General features: G+C 44.0%; 1 protein-coding gene across 1 annotated transcript in view; it reads left to right on the plus strand.

The window, feature by feature from the left end:
* WWC3 (WWC family member 3) overlaps positions 1-23,719 on the plus strand; it is a 124,565-nt gene that overhangs the window by 85,587 nt on the left and 15,259 nt on the right. The window contains exons 9-16 of the mRNA XM_029079815.2: positions 1,584-1,826; positions 7,655-7,744; positions 11,640-12,205; positions 18,780-18,900; positions 20,310-20,384; positions 21,297-21,386; positions 21,970-22,162; positions 23,137-23,304. Of these exons, the coding sequence (XP_028935648.1) occupies positions 1,584-1,826; positions 7,655-7,744; positions 11,640-12,205; positions 18,780-18,900; positions 20,310-20,384; positions 21,297-21,386; positions 21,970-22,162; positions 23,137-23,304 (1,546 nt within the window). The remainder of the gene's footprint in view (positions 1-1,583; positions 1,827-7,654; positions 7,745-11,639; positions 12,206-18,779; positions 18,901-20,309; positions 20,385-21,296; positions 21,387-21,969; positions 22,163-23,136; positions 23,305-23,719) is intronic.

Consider the following 23,719-nt stretch of genomic DNA (forward strand, 5'->3'; position numbering starts at 1 on the left):
ACCTCATTTGTAAAATAGGAATCAAGACTGTGAATCCCCCATGGGCCATGAAAGTGTTCAACCTAATTAGCTTGTATCCACTCCAGCGCTTAGTATGGTGCTTGGCACATAGTAAGTGCTTAACACATATCATTATAAAAATCCATTTTAAAAAAAATGGTACTTTTAAGTCCCAGGCAGCCTGGCCTAGGGGATAGCCCGTGGGCCTGGGTGTCAGAGGGACCTGCATTCTGATTTTGGCTCCATCACCTGTCTGCTGTGTGACCTTGGGCAAGACCCTTCACTTCTCTGTGCCTCTGTCTTGTATCTAACCAGTGCTTAGTACAATGTCCAATATCCCGTCCAATATGGGGCTCACAGTCTGTTGGAGGGAGGAAGATTTAATTCACATTGTACAGATGAGTAACTGAGGTACCGAGAAGATAAGTGACTTGTCATTCAGCAGGCAAGAAGCAGAGCCAGGATTAGAAGCCTCTGACTCCCAGGTCCTTGATCTCTCCACTAGGCCATGCTTCTTCTCTTAATGAAGGGAATCCTTAAACCATATTGAGGGAGGAGGGTTGTGAAGAGTATTTAAATGATTTTAAGTAAATGGAGTATGATGATTATAGTGTTCGTTAGGGGCTTACTATATGTCCAGCAGCACTCTTCTAGGCGTTGGGGTATATAGGAGTTTATCGGGTGGGACCCGGTCCCTGTCCCACATGGGGCTCACAGTCTGGGTAGGAGAGAGAGGAGATATAGATGAGGAAACTGAGGCCCAAAGTAATGAAGTGATCTGCCCAAGGTCACCCAAAGGGTAAGTGGCAGAGCTGGGATCAGAACAGAGGTCCTGTGACTTCCAGGCCCTTGCTCCTTCCATTAGGCCACGCTGCTTTTGATCTGGTCAGAAAGTTCTGCAAGCCAAGCAGTCTAATAATAATGATAATAATAATAATAATAATGTTGGTATTTGTTAAGCGCTTACTATGTGCCGAGCACTGTTCTAAGCACTGGGGTACATACAAGGTAATCAGGTTGTCCCACGAGAGGCTCACAGTCTTAATCCCCATTTTACAGATGAGGGAACTGAGACAGAAGTGAAGTGACTTGCCCACAGTCATACAGCTGACAGGTGGCGGAGCCAGGATTAGAACCTGTGACCTCTGACTCCCAAGCCCGTGCTTTTTCCACTAAGCCCTGCTGCTTACTGTGACAGAAATGTCTTTATATTCTTGTCCCACAAACTTCTCTCCCTGAAATTTCCAGATGATCGGAGCTGAAGTGTATTCTCGATGTCTGAATTCTCTGGTTAATTTGCATGTGGAAACTGTGAATCTCCTACAGCCTCCTGTCTACAGGATGAGGAGAATTTGTGCAAATGAGCCCGTCTTCTAGCTTTCATAGTCGTTCGGCCTTGGGGCTGTTTCCTTCCCATCGGGCCCATGGAGTTATCCATGGAGTTATCCAGCATCAATATTTGTCCGGTGAGGCTTCCCGGTAGATTTGGGTCCTTGGCCTTATCGACAGGGTTTGGAACCGGTCATTTGAATATGACACGTGTCATTTATTGCTGCGTTTCCTCTCTCGCTCTCTCTCTAAAGGGTGTCTAATACACAGCAGCAGCTGGCCTTGCTGGAAAACGAGTCTTGGCCAGGGATGGCGGAGGCAGACAGGGATCGACTCCAGCTCATTAAAGAGAAGGAAGCCCTCCTGCAGGAACTGCAGCTCATCAGCCAGCAGAGACGTTCTCCAGAAGATATTGCCCGGTTGGAGGAGGAAAAGCGGCGTTTGGAGGAGGAGATTCAGCGGGCTCGAGCATGTTCTGCCCATGGAGCCACAGAAAGGTTTGAGACTTTTGTGAATTGTTTCCTTGGGCAACGGGTTAACTTGCAGTTGAATGGCATTTTTGTCACCGTAATTCGGCTAGGTGTTTTATAACCTTGAAAATGTACAGGCATTGTGTCCTTACATGGCAGAGCGGAATTGGGTTCCAGTTTCTGGCACTGTCTTCTCACAACAATAGGACTGAGAAGTCACAGCACAGCAATGCTAATAATCATTATTATCATCATCGATGTTGTGGTAATTAAGTACTTACTCTCTGCCAAGCACTGTACTTAGCTTGGCAGATACAAGATAAGCAGATTCTATCTTAAGGGGTAGATACAAGGTAAGCAGACCAGAGATGGCCCCTGTCCTCTAGTCAGTGTCCTAGAAGCAGCTTGGGCCTAGTGGAAAGATACAGCATGGGCCTGGGAGTCAGAAGGACCTGGGTTCTAATCCCGTCTCTGCCATTTGTCTCCTCTGTGACCTTGGAAGAGTCACTTAACTTCCATATGCCTCAGTTCCCTCAACTGGAAAATGGGAATTAAGACTGTGAGCCCAATGTGAGACAGGGACTGGATCCCACCCGATTATCTTGTACCTTCCCCAGTGTTTAGAACGGTGCCTGGCACATAATGAGCAGTTAACAAATGCACTATTATTATTATGTGGGGCTCACCGTCTACGAAGAAGGCTGGGAACAAGTATGGGGAGACTGAGGCAGTGAAGTGAAGGAGAGGAAAGTGGCGTGGCCGGGATTAGAACCCAGGTCTGCTGCTTCTGAGGCTCCCCCTCTAGACCCTAAGCTCATTGTGGGGATTGATTGTGTCTGTTATATTGCTGTACTCTACCAAGCGCTTAGTGCAGTAGTCCGAACCCAGTAAGTGCGCAGTAAATACAAGTGATACAAGTGATTGATTGATGCATCATGATCTTTCCACTGGGCTATGCTGCTATTTCTCCTAATTTGCAAAATCTGCTTTCCAAGAGGTCCTTTCCTACTGTTCCTGCCGAATCTAGTTTTCGAAGCCTCAAAATCAGCCTCTTTCTCTTTTCCAAATAAAATTTTCTTAATATGTTCTACGAGGCACAAAGTGGGTAAAGAGTAGATATAAAATAGTTGTCACCTTGGTCTGGCACACAAAACCCAAGCATGGGCAGCAGAGAGGAAGGGCGGGGAAGGAGACCGAAAGAATGCTCACTGAGCGGGTTTGAGCTAAGTTGGGAGCTCAGTCACAGGGCTCCGAGGAAGGGAGGGAGACCGGCTGGGTTGCCAGTGCAAGGAAAGAGGGGCCAGTGAAGCACTGGGGTCTAGTGGCTAGAGCACGGGCCTGGGATTTGGAAAGGCTTGGCTTCTAATCCCTACTCTGCCACTTGTCTGCTCTGTGACCTTGGGCAAGTCTCTTAACTTCTGTGGCCTCATCTGAAAAATGAGGTTAAGATTGTGAGTCCCATGTGGGATCCGTTTGCCTTGTGTCTAGCCTAGCGTTTAGAAGGGTGGCAGACGCATAGTAAGTGCTTAATATACCATAAAAGAGGAGGCCCAAGAGTGACTTTCATGGAAGGGATGAGAGCGGGAGGAAAAACAAGGCATCAAGGGCAAGCGGTAGCTGGAGAATAATGGAAAAGAGCAAATCAAGGAAAAGAGAGAAAGAAAGAAAGCTGAGAGCCTGCATTCTCATCCATTTCTTTTCCGGTTACAAAGGGAATCAGTGTGGTCTAGTGTAAAGAGCACTGGACTAGGAGTCAGAGGACCAGGGTACCAATTCTGTGCCAACTACCAGTTTAACTGGTGATCTTGGGTAATCACTTTATCTCTCTGGGCTTCATCTGAAAAATGGGCATTTCCTCATCTGTCAAATGGTGATAAAATACCTGTTCTCCCTCCTACTTAGACGGTAAACCCCATGTGGGATGGTGACTGGGTCTTACTTGATGATCTTGTATCTATCCCGGCACTTAGAACAGTGCTCGGCATTTAGTCAACTCTTAAGAAACACCACAATTATTATCATTAGTATTATCGTTTACTATGATTGGAGTTAATTCTTGAAACTCACTTTTGAGTTTTCATTTGCAGTTTGGGGGCATTAATTTGGAAAGAATCCATAAGGTGCTCGACAGTCGAAGACATCCAAGGATTGGGGTTTAGAAATCTATCTTCAATTCTGGAGTCTTGATTGTCCTTTCCTTCGGTCTTTGGTTCCTTAGACTCTTAAAAGATGAATCGATCAATCAGTAGTCTTTGTGGAGCACTTTGCGCTATACTGAGCAGCACACTAAACTTTTGAGAAAGTTCAACAGAGTTAGGAGACGCGACATCTAACCCCAAAGAGTTGGCAATCAGTTCTTAAAGATTGACCGAGAGTCCATAGACAAAAAGGAGTGGGGCTGAGCGATTATGTGGCTAATTCTATCATTTTGGACAGCTCAATGGATATGTGCTAAAAATAACCCAAACATTTTTCCACTTGCAAGTCTAGGGCTTTTGTTTGTTTTGTTTTAAGCAGTAGATTATTGCCCCAACTTTATAATTTCACCTGCAGACAATTCAGCTCTGCTAGACAAAATCTAATCTTTTTTTAAAAATACACTGATTTATAGGCTGGCTCTGGACATAAGCCTTTTGAATTGAGTTTTGTAGAAGTCAAACATGTTTTTAATAAATTTCTCTTTTGGGTATTCTGGTGCTCTGTAATGTGTGGAGCATATGTTGTTTTGACTAAGATGATTCCATAGTCCGTCTGAGGAGACATCATAGAATAGTTTCTGAACATAGATCATGGAATTTGGAGCTGGAGTATTACTCTCATCATCCCAGGCTGAGAGTGCTAATATCTTCTCCTATTTATAGAGCCCATTGGTTCTGAGGTTTTTTTTTAAACTGTTAACTCTCTGATCTAGTACTTTTTTCCTCCATGTATATAGATCAGTTGATGAATTTATACATCATTTTCATTTCACCCAGACATTTCTCATTTACTTCATTTTTCCCTCATAGTATTATTCCCTGGGCAATAGGAAAAGAAAGGTTTGGTTTTTATGGTTTACAGCTGAGGAAACTGAGGTACAGAAAAATTAACATTTTCACATCTCTCACACCTTCCCCTCGGTCATCCCCACCCACCCTATGTCTGGGACACCCTCCTCCTTCATATCTGGCCATTCACAACTGTCCCCATCTTCAAAACCCTTCTGAAAACACATAACTCCCAGGAAGCCTTCGCTGATTAATTGCTCATCACTTTATAGGTCCTCATATGCCACTTTGGTGGCACATTCAATACTGAATTATTCACAGCATCCCATAGCCCTTACCTACACATCTTCCATACTCTATCCCTTCCTCCTATCTGTAACTTATTTTAAAGTCTGACTAGACTGTAAATTTCTTGATTGCAGAGCCCATAGCTACTGACAGAGTTGTTCTCCCCCAAACACTTAGTACCATGCCTTGCACACAGTAGTTGTTCAGTGAATGCGATTGATTGACGAATTTGTTAGAAGTCACCCAGTAGGCTAGCGGTGGACCTGGGAATAGACTCTGACTCCTACACTGCTGATGTTCTCACTAGACCAGGCACAGAGTGGGAACCAGAAAACCGAGTGAGCTTTAACAACACTTGTGGTATTTGTTAAGCACTTATTCTGTGGCAAACATTGTACTCAGAGCTGGGGTAGAGACAAAATAATCAGATCCCATGTGGGGTTCACAGTCTAAGTAGGAAGGAGAACTGGTTTATGAATCCCCTTTTGCAGATGAGGCACAGAGAAGTTGAGTGACTTACCCGAGGTCACTCAGCAGACCCTTGATAGAACTGGGATAAGAGTCCAGGTCCTCTGACTTCCAGGCCCGGGCTCTTTCCACTAGGCCACGCTGCTTTAGTAGCCTCTCTGTGGAACTACGACCACCAGCCAACCGTGCAGTGCTACGGCTCTCTCTACAGCTTCTTGGCTCATGCTCTCTTTTGTAGATCTAGTACTTTTTTCCTCCATGTATATAGATCAGTTGATGAATTTATACATCATTTTCATTTCGCGTGTCTCAGTGAAAAGAGCCCGGGCTTTGGAGTCAGAGGTCATGAGTTCAAATCCCAGCTCTGCCACTTGCCAGCTGTGTGACTGTGGGCAAGTCGCTTCACTTGTCTGTGCCTCAGTAACCTCATCTGTAAAATGGGGATGAAGACTGTGAGCCCCACATGGGACAACCTGATTCCCCTGTGTCTACCCCAGCGCTTAGAAGAGTGCTCTGCACATAGTAAGCGCTTAACAAATACCATCATTATTATTACACCCAGCCATTTCTCATTTACTTCATTTTTCCCTCATAGTATTATTCCCTGGGCAATAGGAAGAGAAAGGTTTGGTTTTTGTGGTTTATAGCTGAGAAAACTGAGGTACAGAAAAATTAAGTAACATGTTCACATCTCTCACACCTTCCCCTCAGTCCTGCCCACCCACCCTATGTCTGGGACTCCCTCCCCCTTCATATCTGGCCATTCACAACTGTCCCCATCTTCAAAACCCTTCTGAAAACACATTACTCCCAGGAAGCCTTCCCTGATTAATTGCTCATCACTTTATAGGTCTTTTCGATTGTTACCACCCTTCATTTGGAGGGAGGCTGGAGAGGCAGTGCATATCTTGCCCCACATAAGCTGCCCTAACTGGCCATCCTCCACTCAGATCTCAGATTTTGTTCCTCATGCCAATTTCTTTGGGTTTCTGGACCTTAAAAAAGCCACAGAGCCAGGTGGAATTCGGGTTTGGAATGACTAGGGGTGCCTGGTATATTTATTGTCTTGGGTTGCCAGACCTAATGATACCACCTTCTTTCAAGATAGACTATGTTATTTCTGTTTTCCCATTGGATATTAGAAATGGAAACTGATCTTTAGCCTATCGTTAGTGTAGGAAATACCAAAGTTCCCAAATACTGAATCAGTTGGCGGACTGTGATACGTTGATTTGCAAGTACTTGAGCATCTCACTTTTTGACTTCCATCACAAATAGTGATCCCTCAGGTTGGGTTCAGAGTGTTCGAAAATGACTAATTTCTCCTCTGGTGAAATTCGGCTGTCCAAACTGCAGTGTTCAGTGATTTGAGGCCTTTCTGGAGCAATAGAAAAAGCAGAGTTGAAGCTTTTCCAGTGAGGAGGTCCTGTTTGAGTTGACTTTGGGCTTCCACCAGCCACGGGAGAGAGGGGTGGCCCTTCCAGCTGGCAGACCTGTCATCACCTCATGAGCACCAAAGAACTGACCACAAACCCCAGCAAACAGGGAACCACATGCACACACGGGACTCTCGCCCGAAGTGAGGTTAGACCCAGCCAGGGCTTCCTCTGACCATATTCTAAATGGCTTCTGTGGAAAGCTTTAAGGGACATGTAAACTTGGTCTTGAGAGTGGACACAATGTGACATCTTTCATTATTGACCTTTCCAGTTTCTCTATAAAGTAATCACTGTTTACTCCACCGTATGGGAGGTGCTTGGCAGTTTTCACTCTACAGACAGATAGCTGGAACTTCAACAGTCTGATGGTGTCAGTGATCAGGAGCATTTAGGGAATGCCTCTCGTGTGCCGATCACTGTACAATGCAGTCGGGAGGATACCAAAGAGGCAGAAGATATGCTCTTTACCCTGAAGATGCTTCCACTCTCTAAGGGAAGAAATTAGTGACAGAGAAAAGATTACACCTCAGTGTTCTTGACTGCAAATCCAGGCAAATTCCAAGTTACATTAATTGCATTTTAGGATTTCAATTTAAAATTGTGGGGTGGAATTTATATTTATCACAACCGCTTGTAGTGCATAAAGCATATTTTCTAAATTTTTAAATTGCAGGATTCTGCTTCAAGAAAAGAGAAATTGTCTTCTCATGCAGCTAGAAGAAGCTACCCGCTTAACTTCCTACCTACAGTCCCAGTTAAAAAGGTGAGGTTCTTTTTCTTGGACAAAATCCAGGTGTATTGAACTTCTTCTCTGTGCTTCTCTGAGGAACTAAATTAATTTTCTGATGCTGGAACTTGGATCATGACTATTTTTGAATTTAAGCAGTGAGGATAATAAATATGCTATTGGTTAGGTGTTTATTATGCGCCAAGTAGTGCAGAAAGTGCTGAGGTAGATAACAAGAAAGGCAGGGTGAAAACAGTCTAAATGCAAGAGACAGCAGGTAGAGATTTTCCATTTTATAGTTGAAGAAACCGAGGCACAGTGTCGTTTAGTGACTTGTCCAACCAACGTCACGTAGCGGGCAAGTGGCAGAGCTGGGATTAGAACCCAGGCCCTCTGGCCCCCCATTCCCAGGCCCCTGAAAGTCCACATAGAATTGAGTCTGTATGGCTCAGGGGCAAGAGCACGGGCTTGCGAGTCAGTAGGTGTGGGGTCTAATTCTGGCTCTGCCACTTGTCTGCCGTGCGACCTTGGTCAAGGCGCTTCATTTCTCTGTGCCTAAGTTACCTCATCTGTAAAAGGGGGATGAAGACTGTGAGCCCCACGTGGGACAACCTGATTAGCTTGTGTCTGACCCAGTGCTTGGAACAGTGCCAGGCACATGTTGTTGTGGTTTTATGCTGTCGAGTCATGTCCGACCCGTAGCGACACCATTGACACATCTCTCCCCGAACGCACCATTTCCATCCACATTCGTTCTGGTAGTGTACCCATACATTTTGCTTCGTATAAATCCAGAAGTGGTTTACCATTGCCTCTTTCCGTGCAATCAACTAGAGTCTCTGCCCTTGACTCCTCCCCCCATGCCGTTGCTGCCCGGCACAGGTGAGTTAGTAAGCATTTAACAAACACCATAATTACTCAAGCGCTTAGTACAGTGCTATGCACTCAGTAAGCGCTCAATAAATACGATTGAATGAATTTCAAAATCAATAGTAAATAAAAAATAAAATGGAAAGGGTTTGCAAATACAGTTTAAAATAAATTTCACTTGTAACTGAGAATTTGAGAAGAAATGCATTTTTCTACCAGGCAGTACATTCACAGGATGGCCAGTATACTAGCCTGCATGTAAATATACATTGCTAAGGATATTACTGTTAGATAAACATTTTCAGATTTAGAATATATACATCGATATATATATATATATATATCTGTATATAAATATGCACATATATACACATATGTACATGTATGTTGACATATATTTGAATCTGGCATGTTATCTAGCTACAAAATAAAAGAAACGGCTTGTTGGCAAATCTGAACTGCTTTATACGAGATGCCAAAAAATTCAGAGTAGAGCTTAGGGATCTGTTTTTAACTTCTACACACCACTGTAATTTTAATTTACCTCAGTGCATAACACCAGTTGCTAACTGAAGCATTTTCTTTTAGGAGTGTTTGATACCAAACTTCATTTCAACGGAAAAGGACTTGTAGTTGTGTGATACATATATTCGATGGATTATGTCACTAGCGTAGAGATACTAATGTTTCACTTTCTTTATATAAACATATTGTAATATGATGAACTTGTTTTCAAATGAGCCATATTTTCTCTGGGAAAGAAAGTGCAGTTGATCATGAGACGTCAAGATTCAAGCAGGCCTGTAACTCCCTAGATGAAAATTGCTTCAATCCCATTGGGGTTTTTGTGTTCCCTCCTAGAGTAAATGAATGTGACTCTCAGACTAGTTTGATGAATACAGCCACTTGTAAATAAATTGATAAAGTAATTTCCCCCCATGAAAAATCCTCCCCAAGTATATGGTTACTCTATAGAGGAACTATGTGTGTTTCATAATCTGGCCATGATCTCTTACATTTCTAAATCATTACAGGGTTTCATCAAATACCGAAATCCCACTGAATTGCTTTTATGGAACTCCAGAAGCAACCCAAATACATTTTCAGTGGAGAAATGTGTGCAGGCCTATTCAAGGGGATTTATTTGTTCAGTCAGTCATATTAAGCGCTAACTATGTGCAGAGCACTGTACTGAGCGCTTGGGAAAGTCCAAGACAATGCTGAAACAGTGACCTTCCCTGCCCACAACGAGCATAGTCTAGCATTAATAAGGAATCAGGAGTGTTGAAATCTCTCTCCCACAATCTAAATAAGTCCGATCAATGTTCCGCTTTCACTTGTTGTGGTAGGAAAAAATGAGATTTGGGTGACCTATTTGACACCCAGTAGATTCCTTAGCTTGAATTCCAGAAGTGGAATCGAAGATAGGGAAGTGTTTTAAATCCTTTCACCTTTTTGTGCATTGCCAGGGCTTCTCTGGCACCTCATCTTCACAGTTGCTCTGCCTCTGGGTCTTTCTCATAAAATGAAGAAGATGTAAGCCCTCTGAGCGGCAGGGTCCATGTCTGCTTCCCACTGGGGTATTTTCTTCCAGTGCTTTGCACAGAGAAAGTGCTCAATAAATGCTATAATAATAATAATAATAATAATAATGGAATTTGTCAAGTGCTTACTATGTGCCAAGCACTGTTCCAAGTGCTGGGGTAGATATAAGGTTATCAGGTTGTCCTATGTGGGTGGGACTGAGTCTTAATTCCCATTTTACAGATGAGGTAAATGAGACAAAGAGAAGTTAAGCAACTTGCCGAAGGTCACACAGCAGCGAAGTGGCGGAGCCAGAATTAGAACCCAAGTCCTCTGACTCCCAAGCCCGTGCTCTTTCCACTAGGCCCCGCTGCTTCTCATTACTACTACTACTACTACTACTACTACTAATAGGTTGGCTTCCAGGTCTCCATTTTAGCCCAAGTGTTTCTCATAAAACAGACTTCACTTCGGGACTATCACGGTAGAGGAAGCAAGAGGAGGAATATGCTTCTAATCAAACCCATCAGTCAGTGGCATTTTTTGAGCACTTGCTGTGGGCAGAACACTGTTCTGAGCACTTGGGAAAGTAGACTTTGTTCGATTGTATTTATTGAGTGCGTGCTGTGTTCAGAGCATTATACTAAGTGCTTGGAAAGTACAATACAGCAAATAAAGAGAGACAACCCCTGCCCACAGTGGGTTCGCAGAATCAAGTTGGTAAATAGGTTCCCTGCCCACAAGGATTTACAGTCTAAAGGGGGAGACTGACATTACAATAAATTAAAGATAAAGGAAATCATGGTATATAAGGATACGTACATCACTGCTGAGGGGCTGGAGTCTCAGAGCACTTAAAGGGTCACAGAGCCAGTGCCATAGGCAATGCCGAGGGGAGGACCGATAGAAGAAATGAGGGCTTAGTCAGGGAAGGCCTCTTGGAGGAGATGCATTTTTAGGAGTGTTTTGAAAGTGGGGAGAGTAGTAGACTATCGGCTTGGACGGTGGAGGGAATTGGAGGCTAGAGGGGAGGGTGGGGGTAAGGGGTCGCTGCGGCAGGATAGGCAAGGTCAAGGGACAGAGGTTGGTTGGTTGGTGCTAGGGGAGCGAAATGTACAGGTTGGGTTGGGTTGTAGGAGATCAGCTAGGTAAGGTAGGAGGGTGGGAGCTTGTTGAGTGCCTTAAAGTTGCAGTTTAGAAAGAAGAATGATGATGGGGAAAAAAAACGAAGATATTATGTAGGGCAGGAGGAGATTGATCATTTTTGCCCCCCAAGAAATCAAACCCCCGCCCCGGAAATAGAGGGGGGATGCAGTTTAAGCATTTGTAATGGCTCATCTGCCAGTGTAAACCTCAAAAATACAAGATGGATGACATAGCTGTTGAGAACACCATCCATCAGGTCAAAATCAGATGTTTAGTTGGTTCTCATCTCTCACCAGAGTAGGTGTGATTTTTATGGCGGTGGGAAAATGTGGAACGTCGTCCGGGTCTCAGAAATGTCACTCAAAAGCTGCATGTCTGGTTCCTGTTTCAGTCTGTCCGCCAGCACTCTCACGGTCTCCTCTGGGAGCAGCAGGGGTTCCTTGGCATCCAGTCGGGGGTCCCTGGCGTCCAGCAGGGGTTCTCTAAGCTCCATCAGCTTCACGGACATCTACGGCCTGCCCCAGTATGAAAAATCAGACCCCGAGTACGGACAGCATCTGCGTTTCGATCTAGTTCCGTTCGATTCGCTTGGAAAAGAAACACCTTTCTTCGATTCCACCAGCCACACGAACTTCACTAAACAGCGGCGGTCACTGGACACCCCCCAGTCCCTAGCTTCTTTGTCTTCTCGGTCGTCCCTGTCTTCGCTCTCCCCGCCAAGCTCCCCATTGGACACGCCTTTCCTTTCTGCTTCCCGGGATTCTCCGCTGGCACCGATGGCGGATGGGTTCGAGGTGGTCGGCCTCGGCACACTAGAAATGCTCCGAGTGCAGGCCTCGGCTCTGGGCGACGAAGACACGCCAGGAGGGGCTTCGTCTCAGCCTCTCAACTACCCCGGGGACGGCGAAGGGCCACGTGAAAGAGGAGCACAGCTGACCGGCCTCCAGCCTGGAGGAAGTAAGTTCTCGTGGGAATGCCATTCGTTCATTCATTCAATCACATTTAATGAGCGCTTACTGTGTGCAGAGCACTGTATTAGGAGCTTGGAAAGTACAATATAGCAATGAAGAGAGACAATCCCTGCCCGCGACGGGCTTACAGGCTTCATCGGGGGTGGGCGGGTGGGAGCCCTGTGCACATTGGAAAAGGAAGTTGTTTTGGGGCAGATAATACATTGGTGTTATTACTCCTCAGGTATATTGGTGTTGCTCTTTTAGAAAAAAGCCTATTCTTTTCATTTCGGTAATATGACTGTAATATATTTGCCCTTACAGCAGCTAAGTGGCATGTCCTGTTTGCACTCTCCAGTTTTCCGTCCAAGAATACTGGAAAAGTGATTCTTGATATGCATTTAGGGGTGGCGTTTTTTTTTTTTCAAATGGTATTTAATTACTTACTGTGTGCCAGACACTGTTCTAAGCGCTGGGGTAGCTACAAGGTAATCATGTTGGACACAGTCCTTGTCCTACCTGGGACCTTAAAGCCTCAATCATCATTTTACAGATGAGGTAACTGAGGCGTAGAGAAGTTAAAGTGACTTGCCTGAAGTCACACAGCAGACAAGTGGCAGAGCTGGGATTAGAACCCTGGTCCTTCTGACTCCCAGGCTGTCCTCTCTCCCTTAGGTCACATACTTTTGGAGTTCCTTCCCCCCTCTAAATTTGACCATTTCTGTTTCTCAAGAAACAGTAGAGTATCAAACAATTTAATGATGCAAAATAGTCTTCATTAGCTTACACAAACATTGGTTAATAATCAAATTCCCCTGCCTGCAAATCTGGAAAATCACTGAAGAATATCACCACTTGGATATATATTTTCACTGGAGTGATTCTTTTCCTTCTGAAAATGTTTCCACTTTGCGGGGGGCCTATGGGCCGTAACTAGGAGCAGTAGGACATGGGTTCTATTTAAAAAAAAAAACAAAACACCAAGTCAACCTCCAAATCCTTAAAGAACACTAATTCCACATCCCCTGTGTGCAACTGAACCTTCTGCCCTTCCCACCTTGCTCAGCTCAAGGGAAAAAAAACAACAGATTGGCAACAGTCTGTAGAGAAAGGATTGGCTTAATGAAAGAGTTTTCTTGTTTCTGTCCCTGCCCACTGGATTCATTCTTACTCCTGTTAAAGTCCTGAATGCTTGGGTTAAGTGAGAGGCTGATCACTTATTTAAGGGCCAGTTTTATAAAGTGGGTTGTACACAAGCAATAAGTGACAGTGGATGCATTTCTATGGAGCAGATGTGGTTTTTTTGGAAATCATTCTCTACCAAAATCTGGGTTGTAAACCAGTCTACCTGGGAAGGTTTAACATTAATGATGTTCTTGATGGCAGTTGCACCATGTAATAATAATCAGGGCATTTACTAAGCACTAACTCTGCTGCTAAGGGCTGAGGTAGATCCAGAGGTATTTAAGAGATTGAACACATGGAGCCCACAGTCTATTGTATACCTCTTTTACAGTGGGGGAAAGTGACCCAGGGAGGTTGGGACTCTCTCCATTAGGCCACATTTAGCGACCTTCCCCTTTGGCTGCAGCTCCTCTGCTCGGTTGCCCGAGAGCCTTTCCCCCAGAGGATCACTTTCTCCTCACGTCCAAGTGAGTCACGGTATATATATCCCTTGGGTCCAGGGGCTGGGGGGAATGGGAGGATGGGGCCCGGTGCCCTCAGTCATCTTGGCAAGGGGCGATAATCAGATGGAGGCAGAAGCCAAAGCGGAGGCCCGTGTGAGGCGGCAGTCCTGCGCAGACCGTGAAGTCCTAGAAGCACAGACTATATGCCGTGAAGCTGGCAGTCGCATCTTCTCATCGGATTCTCTGCCCAGCCTCATACACCTGAAGCGGGTCAAAAAGTTCAAGTAGCAATTTGGCCAATGATCTCCTGGCCAAGTTATTCATACCATTGAGGTACAGGGTGAGTTTCAGCTCGTTGTGGGCAGGGGATGTATCATTTCTTTATTCCTTACTTCCCCAACACAAGGTTCAGTGCACTGCATCTCGTGGACACTCAATAAATACCACTACTACTATCACCTTATGATTTTGTTTTTAAAGCAGCCTCATGCACACCTTCGTCTTGATTTGATCCAGGCTTAGCCCGAAAATATTTACTCCGCCTGATGGGAAGCTTCAGTGACTTAATCAGAGTTTTGTTCCTAGCCTGTAACTTTTTAAAAATGATAAAGTCAATGTTAAAATAATTTAGCATAAACAGCTTACATGTGGAAGGGCAGTCCAGGGTAGCCCTGTGAGCTTGTGAAGCTTTGAGCAATAGCTCAGGCCAAAACTGCACTAGCTGAGCATTTCTGGTGGGAAATTTTAATTCATCAATCCATGGTATTTATTGAGTGCTTACTGTGAGGTTTGCCCTCACCTCAAACACATATACCCTATGTCTATGACATAGGTATATATTATGTATAAGAAATATATATAATATATGCACACTCCATACATGACAAAAAAAGGAAATAATACCTCTGTGAAATATTTATATTGAAGCTTCCATTTTAGTTCTGATAAGGAAGTAATTTGGCTTCATTCTTCCTTCCAAAATACGTCAACACCCTGTTCTTTCATTTTAAAACAAAGTAAAGAAAGAAAAGCTACCAGCAAGCATTCCTTTGGCTTTTTTTTCCATGGCACTTTGCCCTCGTAGTTGCTGTCACGGCCTTTGAAAAGAATGGTATGAAACACCACAGTAGTTCAAACATCAACCTGAAGTCAAGTGGTGCAAATTCTATTTTTTTTTCACCCCCTGCCCACTTGATTTTACAATTTGCTGCTGTTTGCGCTTTCCACACTTCGGTGAGAATGTTGCAAGCATAGCTGGTTTTTTGTTACGTTGTGTTACTGCCATCTTGTGGCTCAGGACCCAGGTGAGCATAGACCATGTTTCTTTCAGTTTTCCACCAAAATTTTCCACAACAATTTAAAAACGCGTGCAACAGATTGACCGGGTTGAGTATTTGGGAAAGCAAGGAACTGTGAAGTCTGGGAAACAAGCATTCAGCATATACTTTACTCTCCTCAAACCTGCAAGAAGACTCTCGTAATAATGATTTTGTTTAGAATATCACCCTTTCTCTTCCCCTCCCCCCAATCTGTCTTTGCCTGTTAAAATTCTCCTCTAAGTGATAATAGTAATGATGATAATAGCTACAATGTGGTATTTCTTAAGCATTTACTATGTGCCAGACCTTCTGCTGAACGCTGGGATAGATACGACAGATCATTCATAGCAGCGTGGCCTAGTGGCAAGAGCATGGGCTTGGGAGTCAGAGGACATGGGTTCTAATCCTAGCTCCGCATTTGTCTGCTGTGTAACTTTGGGCAAGTCACTGAACTTCTCTGTTCCTTGGTTACCTCATCTGTCAAATGGGGATTGAGACGGTGAGCCCCACATGGGACAACCTCATTAACCGGTTATCTATCCCAGCGCTTAGAACAGCGCTTGACACATAGTCCATCGTTATTATTAGTCAGAGAAGTAGCGTGGCTCAGTGGAAAGAGCACGGGCTTTGGAGTCAGAGGTCATGGGTTCGAATCCCAACTCTGCCACTTGTCAGCTGTGGGACTGTGGGCAAGTCACTTAAACTTCTCTGTGCCTCAGTAATCTCATCTTTAAAATGGGGATTAAGACTGTGAGCCCCACGTGGGACAACCTCATTCCCTTGTGTCTACGCCAGCGCCTAGAACAGTGCTCTGCACATAGTAAGCGTTTAACAAATCCCAACATTATTATTAGTCCTTGTCCCACCGGGGACTCACAGTCTAAGGGGGTGAGAGAAAAGGTATTTGATCCCCATTTTACAGATGAAGAAACTGAGGCCTAGAGAAGTTAAGTGACTTACCCAAGATCACCCGGGAGGCAAGTGTCAGAGCCGGTATTCTCTGTATGCCATGGTATACTTCTTTACCCATTTAGTCAAGTCAGCAGTTTGGAACTTGGATAACCCCCAATAATTTATGGAGCCACCTCAATTCTGTGGTGGGGTCTAATTGCATGTGAAGAATATTGTGCTTACGAGTATTGGCTTTGAAAACTTTCAAATATTCACTGTGGTTTTCATTCTTTATCTTGTTTCTCATGCGGCACAATTCATGCAGCAAAATGCACTGTAAGTGAACCTGGAATTATTATTTTTCTCTTTGGCCTATTAACCGTTGATTGTGTCTCTGGGTAGTAAATATCATCTACAGTTTGACCACTGTATAGGAAGATCTGTCGTTTCAATTCAGGCCGTGCAGTTCTTTCTTTTGTAGTATTTGTAATGGCCCTCAAATCTGTGAAAAAAGCTTCCTGAAAGCTTTAATAATAATTGGTGTTTGTCAAGGGCTTACTCTGTGCAGACGCTGTGGATAGATGGTAATCGGCTCAGATCAAGATCCTGTCCCTCATGGGGCTCATAATCTGAGAGGGAGGGGGAACAGACATTTCATCCCCTTTTAACAGTTGAGGAAATGGAGCCACAAAGTTAAGTGACGTACCCTAGGTCACACAGCAGGCAAGTAGCATATTTGGGATCAGAACTCAGCTCTCCTGATTCCCAGGCATGTGCTCCTTCTCCTAGGCCACACTGCTTCTTGCCTGCAACAGATTCAGGAATATGCTGGTATTTCTCATATCATTATTATTCTCATAAATCGCCTTTAACCTGTTGGTCCGAAATGCCATCATTGATATTTGAGCTGACCTAGTCACATAAGATCTTGACCTCTGATATGGTAGGTGTCTTTTCTTTTCACTGAAGAATTTTTCTTTGGAGACTTCTTGAGACTTTGATGTTTTAGGGTAGTGAACAATTTTGAAAGTAGTTGCCCAAGAGTTTAACTCTCATTTTATTTGAATTACAATTGATGGTCAAACCAAGGCATAGAAACCCAAGAAGCAAGACATTTGAGGATGTTGAATGACTTCTTCAGTGTTGTCTTTTCCGATCTTTGGCACCCAAAGGCAGGGCCTTTCCAGTTTAATTTCTGACTGCCATCCCCATGTGGATTCATTGATCTGCTTAGTGTGTCTTTAGGATTGCTTTATTTTTGGTTTGGTTTCTGCCCTTGCCCGCAATGCAGTAAGAAAGCAAGATTGTGAAAAGGAGTGCAGTAATGAACCATCTGGGATTATTATTATTATTATTATTATTATTATATTTTTAAGTGCTTTCTATGTATCAAGCATTGTTCTGAGTACTGAGGTAAATAAGTTAATCAGGCTGGACACAGCCCCAGTCCCACATGGGGCTCACAGTCTAAGGCAGAGAGAGAATGGGTATTAAATCTGCATTTTACAGATGAGGAAATTGAGGCCAGAGAACTTAAGTGACTTGCCCCCGGTCATACAACAAGCACCTGTCAGAATTAGGATTAGAATCCAGGCTCTGTGATGCCCAGGCCCCGGCATTTTTCCACTAGGCCACGCTGCTCCTTTCAGGTAGTATTTGCTCAGGAGACCCTCAATTGTGGTTTATCTTTTGATATTTTACTTCATGTCCCACCAGGCAAAACCCTAATCTCGAGTCTCTTCAGGGCTAGAGTATTTGCCACTAATCAATGTAAATTCGCCTAATAATTTGGGTTCAGTGGCAGTGACCCTAAGTAGAAGTGGCTATTATTCTTAAAAGAAAGCAGTGTATCTCGCAAATGCAGAGGTTCAGGTGATGGGGATTCATTCAATCAGTAGTATTTAATGAGTGCTTACTGCATTCAGAGCACAATATCACACTAAACAGACATATTCCCTGCCTAGAACGAGGGGATGGTTAAAGAAAAGATTTTTGGCAAAGCATCCTCTGATACATAATACTCAAAATCTGTCTTGGACCAGGTTTAATTGCCCAAAAAAGATACTTTTGTTCATAATTCCTCTGTGGGTGGGTCAGGGGAGTTGAGGAAGCAGGTAGCAGAGTGGCTGTCTGAAAGGTGGCACTTTAAACCAGGGTCATTAGGCAGTCAGTCATATTTTTTGAGCACTTACTCTGTGCAGAGCATTGTACTAAGTGCTTGGGAGAGTGCAGTATCACAATATTGTAGACACATTCCCTGCCCACACCGAGCTTATGGTCCAAATGAGAAGTCTCATTGGTCATGACAGACTTGCTGTGCCGCTCTTATGTCATGATCAATAAAAGTTCTGCAGTAAGCACTATTTTTCATGGTTTCATTATGTGGGATTCCCTCACTCTTAGCACCATGAGGCTGAGCAACAAGATAGGAATAAAATGACTGTGTTTTCATTTAGAACCCTGTCCTCATGAAAGGGTGAGGAGAGAATGCTTGGGAAAATCCTGGGAAAATGGCTCCATAGAGCTAAGGAGATTTGGAATTTTTAGCCATGAAAAGGAGCCCCAGGATTTATTGCTTTTAATGGTCCAGAAGAAAAACTTGGCTTCTACTTGCATGCTTTCATAATGCACTTGTATTCGAAAATTTGTACTGTGAATCTTCGAGTGTAATTTAAATGTGCACCGCTGATGTGCTGGTCGAAAACGCTTCAAACTACTATGTATTTCATTTTTTTTTTAACAGCTGTGACTTTACGGGAAGACAGTGCCAGGAGATCTGAAAGAAGAGCCAGAAGAGTTTCTGCATGTCTATCGGATTATTCGCTGGCCAGTGACAGTGGTGTGTTTGAACCGTTAAGCAAAAGGTACGTATGTTTATGTCCTTTTCAGGGATCTGGTCTTCTTTCCCGTAAACATGCAGAGCTGTTTTCAGGTTCTAAATGGAAACACAGTCATTTTATTTGTATCTGGGGTTCAGTCCTGGAAAAGTAAGCTATTAGTTAAGAGTTGTATTTAGAGAGGTTATTATGCCCTTTATGTGTTTGAAAAAGATGACGGGCTCCAAGAATTGTTCTGAAACAGGAAAGACCCTCTTTGTCTTTTCCTGCGTGGGGTCATATTTTGCTTTGAACTCTTTGTCGGAGGTGTCGTTCTGGAGTTCCCTTTGAAGTCACTAGGCCCCGAGGAAGGAATTCACTCTCTTGGGGTGTGTTTTTTATTCATAGTTCAAAAATTAGGGCTCTTTTCTTTTTATCTTTGTCCGGCCAACCACTTGGAGAGCTTGGTGCAGTAGTTTATATTATTAAGGAGAGAGGAATAGAGAGGAAACTGTATTTGGGGGTTTGTATGATTAGAGCTGATTGAGACCCGTTGTGGTATAAGAAAAAGGAAAAAAAAAAGACTCTAAAAAGGTGTTGCCGTCAGGAAAACAATGTTAGCTCACAGTCGTCAGCGCCATAATCTATTTATCACATCCTCCAGGATTATGGGAGTTAATAGTGTATTGATCTGATCAATTGCCTGGGCTCAAGGGTTTAGAATATAAGTTTAATGAGCAAAGATGTTGATAGGGCTGCAGAAGTGCGCTTTCCAGGTATTCACTCAGCTGTATTTAATGACTGCCCACTATTGGAGAACACAACCCTGGACACAAAGGAGGAAAGAGCCCAATCCTCATCTCAGGAATGTCACAGAGATCCAAAACATGCACGTAGCGTAAGAGGAACGTAAATAAAAAGCAGTAGGTTATTACACTCGACTGCAGAAATTAAATATAAACAAGGGAATCTCCAGCTTTGCAAAGGAACATTATCCAACGGGGTTGGTAAATGGAACCTGGAAAAGCTAAGCGTATAGCGTCAGAGCTGTTAGCTTTTCATTTTGAACACTGGGGCCAACTTGGGGTAAAACGAGATTGTAGACACATCCAGGACTGGGCAGATGGATAGTCAGACACACAGACAGTGAGAAGAGGACAGCAGGGGACAAACAGGGAAATGATCAGGGCTTGGTGGAGAACTCTTATCCCGCTTGCGGCCAGGACCAAGTGGAGCCCCCCTCTTACCAACCCCCTCCCCCCGCCTTCCCCAACACACACTCATGCGCGCTCACGCCATGGGGAAGCTCCAGCTTCCGCTGGCTCCCTTTTCCAGGGATGGATGGTAGGCCCCAGAAGATGGAGTGGCGGTAATGGCTCATCGAAGACATAGATACAGCAGCCTGGCCGACGGCTGGCTGAATTCTCCTGCCTTTTTCTTCCCCCCTCTGTGTACAGGAATGAGGATGTTGAGGAGCCCACATACAACGATGCTGCCAATAATGAAGAACCCCAAATACACGTTGGATTTTTGTGAGTATAGAATGGGTCTGCTTATTAAGTCATCTGTCAATCTAAATACTGCCTTTAGACCCGGCGTTGGAGTGGTCCGGAAGTGATGGTTGGCTTCTTTATATGGTGCTTAAGTTGCCAAATTTTAGAGAGCAAGAAACAGGGAGGATTACGAATAATTTCCTAATGTTTTCTTCATATGTTTGAACTGTGAATGTATTCCTCTGAATAATATCTAGGGTAGAGTGACCGAAGCCACTGGGTTAAGCCTTCAAGGATTACTTAGTTCATGTATAGTTTTATGAATTGAATTTCTCCTGCAAAAAATACTTGAAAAGGGAAATTATACCCAAAGCGATTTCTCTTAAGTGTGGTTGGACAGGGCAAAATGCCCCAGAGATCATATTTCTTAGTTACTGAAAACTGAATAAATAATTATTAATAACTACAGTAGCCTTTAAGCGTGTACTGTGTGCCAGGTACTATTCTAAGCGCTGGGGTAGATCCAAGTTAACCAGCTTGGACTCAGTCCCTGTCCCACATGACGCTCATGGTCCGAGTAGGGGGGAACAGGTATTTCATCTCCATTGTACAGACAAGGAAACGGAGGGCCAGTGAGTTTAAACAGATTGCCCAAGGCCACACATGAGGCCAGTGGCAGAGCTCGGACTCAACTCTCTTTTTCTCTCAATCCTGTGCTCTTCCACTGAGGGGCAGGGATCGATTCTCACAGTATTGAAATCTAACCCAGTGCTTAGAACAGGACTTGGCACAAAGTAAGTCTTTAATAAAGAGTTACTACTATTAATAATAATATTTTTGCTGAGTCCAGATGCCTGGATTCCCAACAGAGTAACTGGAATTTGCTGACCTGACCTGCCCCACTGAAGATACACGTGAATGTTTCAGAAATGTTCTTGTTTTGTTTACTAGGCATGACAGTGGAAGTGAATGCCTCTTAGTCCATGTGCTCCAGCTAAAAAACTTTAAAAGGGAACTGATGGTGAAAGAAGGCAGTAAAATGTAAGTTTCATTTCACTAAGAGTCTGATGAGGCGCAAGTTTTCCTTTGAAGCAAGTAGTAGTTATAGTATTCATTAAGCATCTACTGTGTGCAGAGCACTGTGTTGAGTGCTGGGAGCGAATGCACGGGGGGAATTAGACACAGTCCTTGTCCCTGGTGTAGGCTTACAATCTGTGGTGTGCCACTGTTCACCATAACTTATTTGAAATGATTATTCTGAAAACCAAACCGTCCATTTTGATTCTTGAGAATGTGCGCTTTAGCAAAAGTGATTATACGGAATATATGATTATTCCCGAGTAACTAAGAATCTTGCGTAGAGGCAAATTTTTGGACCCTCACATTACTTTGTCTAAGGCAAACCCTCCTAAAACATTTGAAGTAGCTCGATAAAGTAATTTTGTCACCTTTGTTGAGAAGAGAGAAATTTTCATCTTTGAAGATCTGCTCTGTGAATACTCTAGGCTTCAAAGCATTGCCACAGCTTGCCATGGATTGTTTTCATTATTCGGTTTGATTTATTAATCCTATCGAACACACAGCCCCTGTATCAACTCCACTGTTTTTTTTCTTACGTCTCCAGACACATCAGAGTTTATTTACCACCTCTTGACTCAGGCACCCCAAGCACTTACTGCTCTAAGGCTCTGGAATGTCAAGCTCCATTAATATTTAATGAAGTTTTCCGAATCCCTGTGCATTCAAGTGTGTTGAAATTAAAGTCGCTGCAATTGTATGTTTGTTCAGTTGACTATCAACTTCAAGAAGAACTCTTGGTAAGTGGTCCCTTTCAGACATTTAAAATCCTTTATGATTACTGTGCTATTAAAATGAAACACTGTAATAAAAGGAGTGTGGAAATGGAACAGCTGTGCAGCCAAACACAGCTATTAGTGGGTTTAGTTATTAGTGAGTAGCTATTAGTGCTCCTGCACAGTATTCATTTCTGATATCTAGATTCAGCTTTCCGAGTCACCCAGTCTCATTTCCAACAAATGATCGTTGTTGAACAACAGTCAGTGTGTATAGTATTCTAATTGTGGTGTTTGCTGAGCGGTCTGTGTGAAGCGCTCTGCTAAGCACTGGGGTAGAAAAAAGATAAACCAGGTCAGACCTAATCTCTGTCCGACATGGGACACCGTGTAAGGGGAGGGGGGACAGGGGTTTAACCCCCATTTTACAGTTGAGGAATCTAAGGCACAGAGAAGGTAAATGACTTGTCCAGGGCCAAAGAGCAGGTGAATGGCAGGGCTAGGATTAGAACCATGCCTAGGCCTGTCCCCTTTCCCCCGGGCTGTGTCGCTCCAGCGGCACTCCCTGTTTTTTCATTTATTCATTCATTCGATGGTCTTTTCTTTATTAAGGCAGCCCACCCTGCTTCTCCCGGAGAATCACTTGCCGTGCAGAGGCTATTGGAATGGCCCCCTGACCACTCCCTCCAGAGCTGACAGGACAGAATCACTGGTCCTCACACATCCCCTGGCTGGCTCTCTTTCCCGTCCCCATCCCTCATCAGTTTTGTTCCCAAACAAACTCACCTGGGTGCATGGGCAGTTCAAGACCCGGCACACTGTTGCTTTCTCTTCCTTTTCCCCACCATTATAGGTGACTAGGCTCAACCTGTTCCTACCCCGTTTGAGAGAAGAATTGGGCTCAGTGTTAGAGCATCTCTGTGTCCATTTTGTGTTAAAAACAAGAGCCACTTCCCCTGCCCGTCTTTATCAGCATATTTTTTCTACCTCATCTTCAGGGAATTGCGCAGATCAGCCTGGCTGATTATGAAAGCTCAAGTGAAATGCAGCTGCGCTGGTACCTGGTGCAGATCTTTACCAGTTCGGATCCACAGAGGATCAAGAACAGTAGCCAGAAGGAAGAAAGCGGCGCACCCTGCCTGGGAAATACGTCTCCTCTGAAAACGGTGAGGATTTCTGCATTTCTGTGGTGCTGCATTCTAGGATTTGATGGTTATCTGGGGGGCAGAGCTCGTTGCTTCACTCAATGTTTACTAGGGCATGGGAAAGTGGGTAGATGCTAAGTCATCACGTAGGTGACCGACATAACATTCCTGTGGTGGAAAGCAGACCCTTTTACAGACCTAAGTACATTTGACTCACCTAATTGGTAGAGTTTGTAGTATTTTGTTATAGATAGAATTTTTAATAGAATCCTGGAGATAGCCACACATCTGTTTTTATGGGTGTCTCTTGAAAACAGATTTAGCTTTACTCATTAGGCCTCACTCATCTCCACATGGGTCTTTGGTGTTTCTGTGGTGTTTGTCCCAGGTGCTAAGCGGATACAAGGTAGATACAAGGTATTCGGGTTGGACCTAG

The sequence above is a fragment of the Ornithorhynchus anatinus genome, chromosome 15 (assembly GCF_004115215.2).
Source record: "Ornithorhynchus anatinus isolate Pmale09 chromosome 15, mOrnAna1.pri.v4, whole genome shotgun sequence".
In the NCBI taxonomy this organism is placed as follows: domain Eukaryota; kingdom Metazoa; phylum Chordata; class Mammalia; order Monotremata; family Ornithorhynchidae; genus Ornithorhynchus; species Ornithorhynchus anatinus.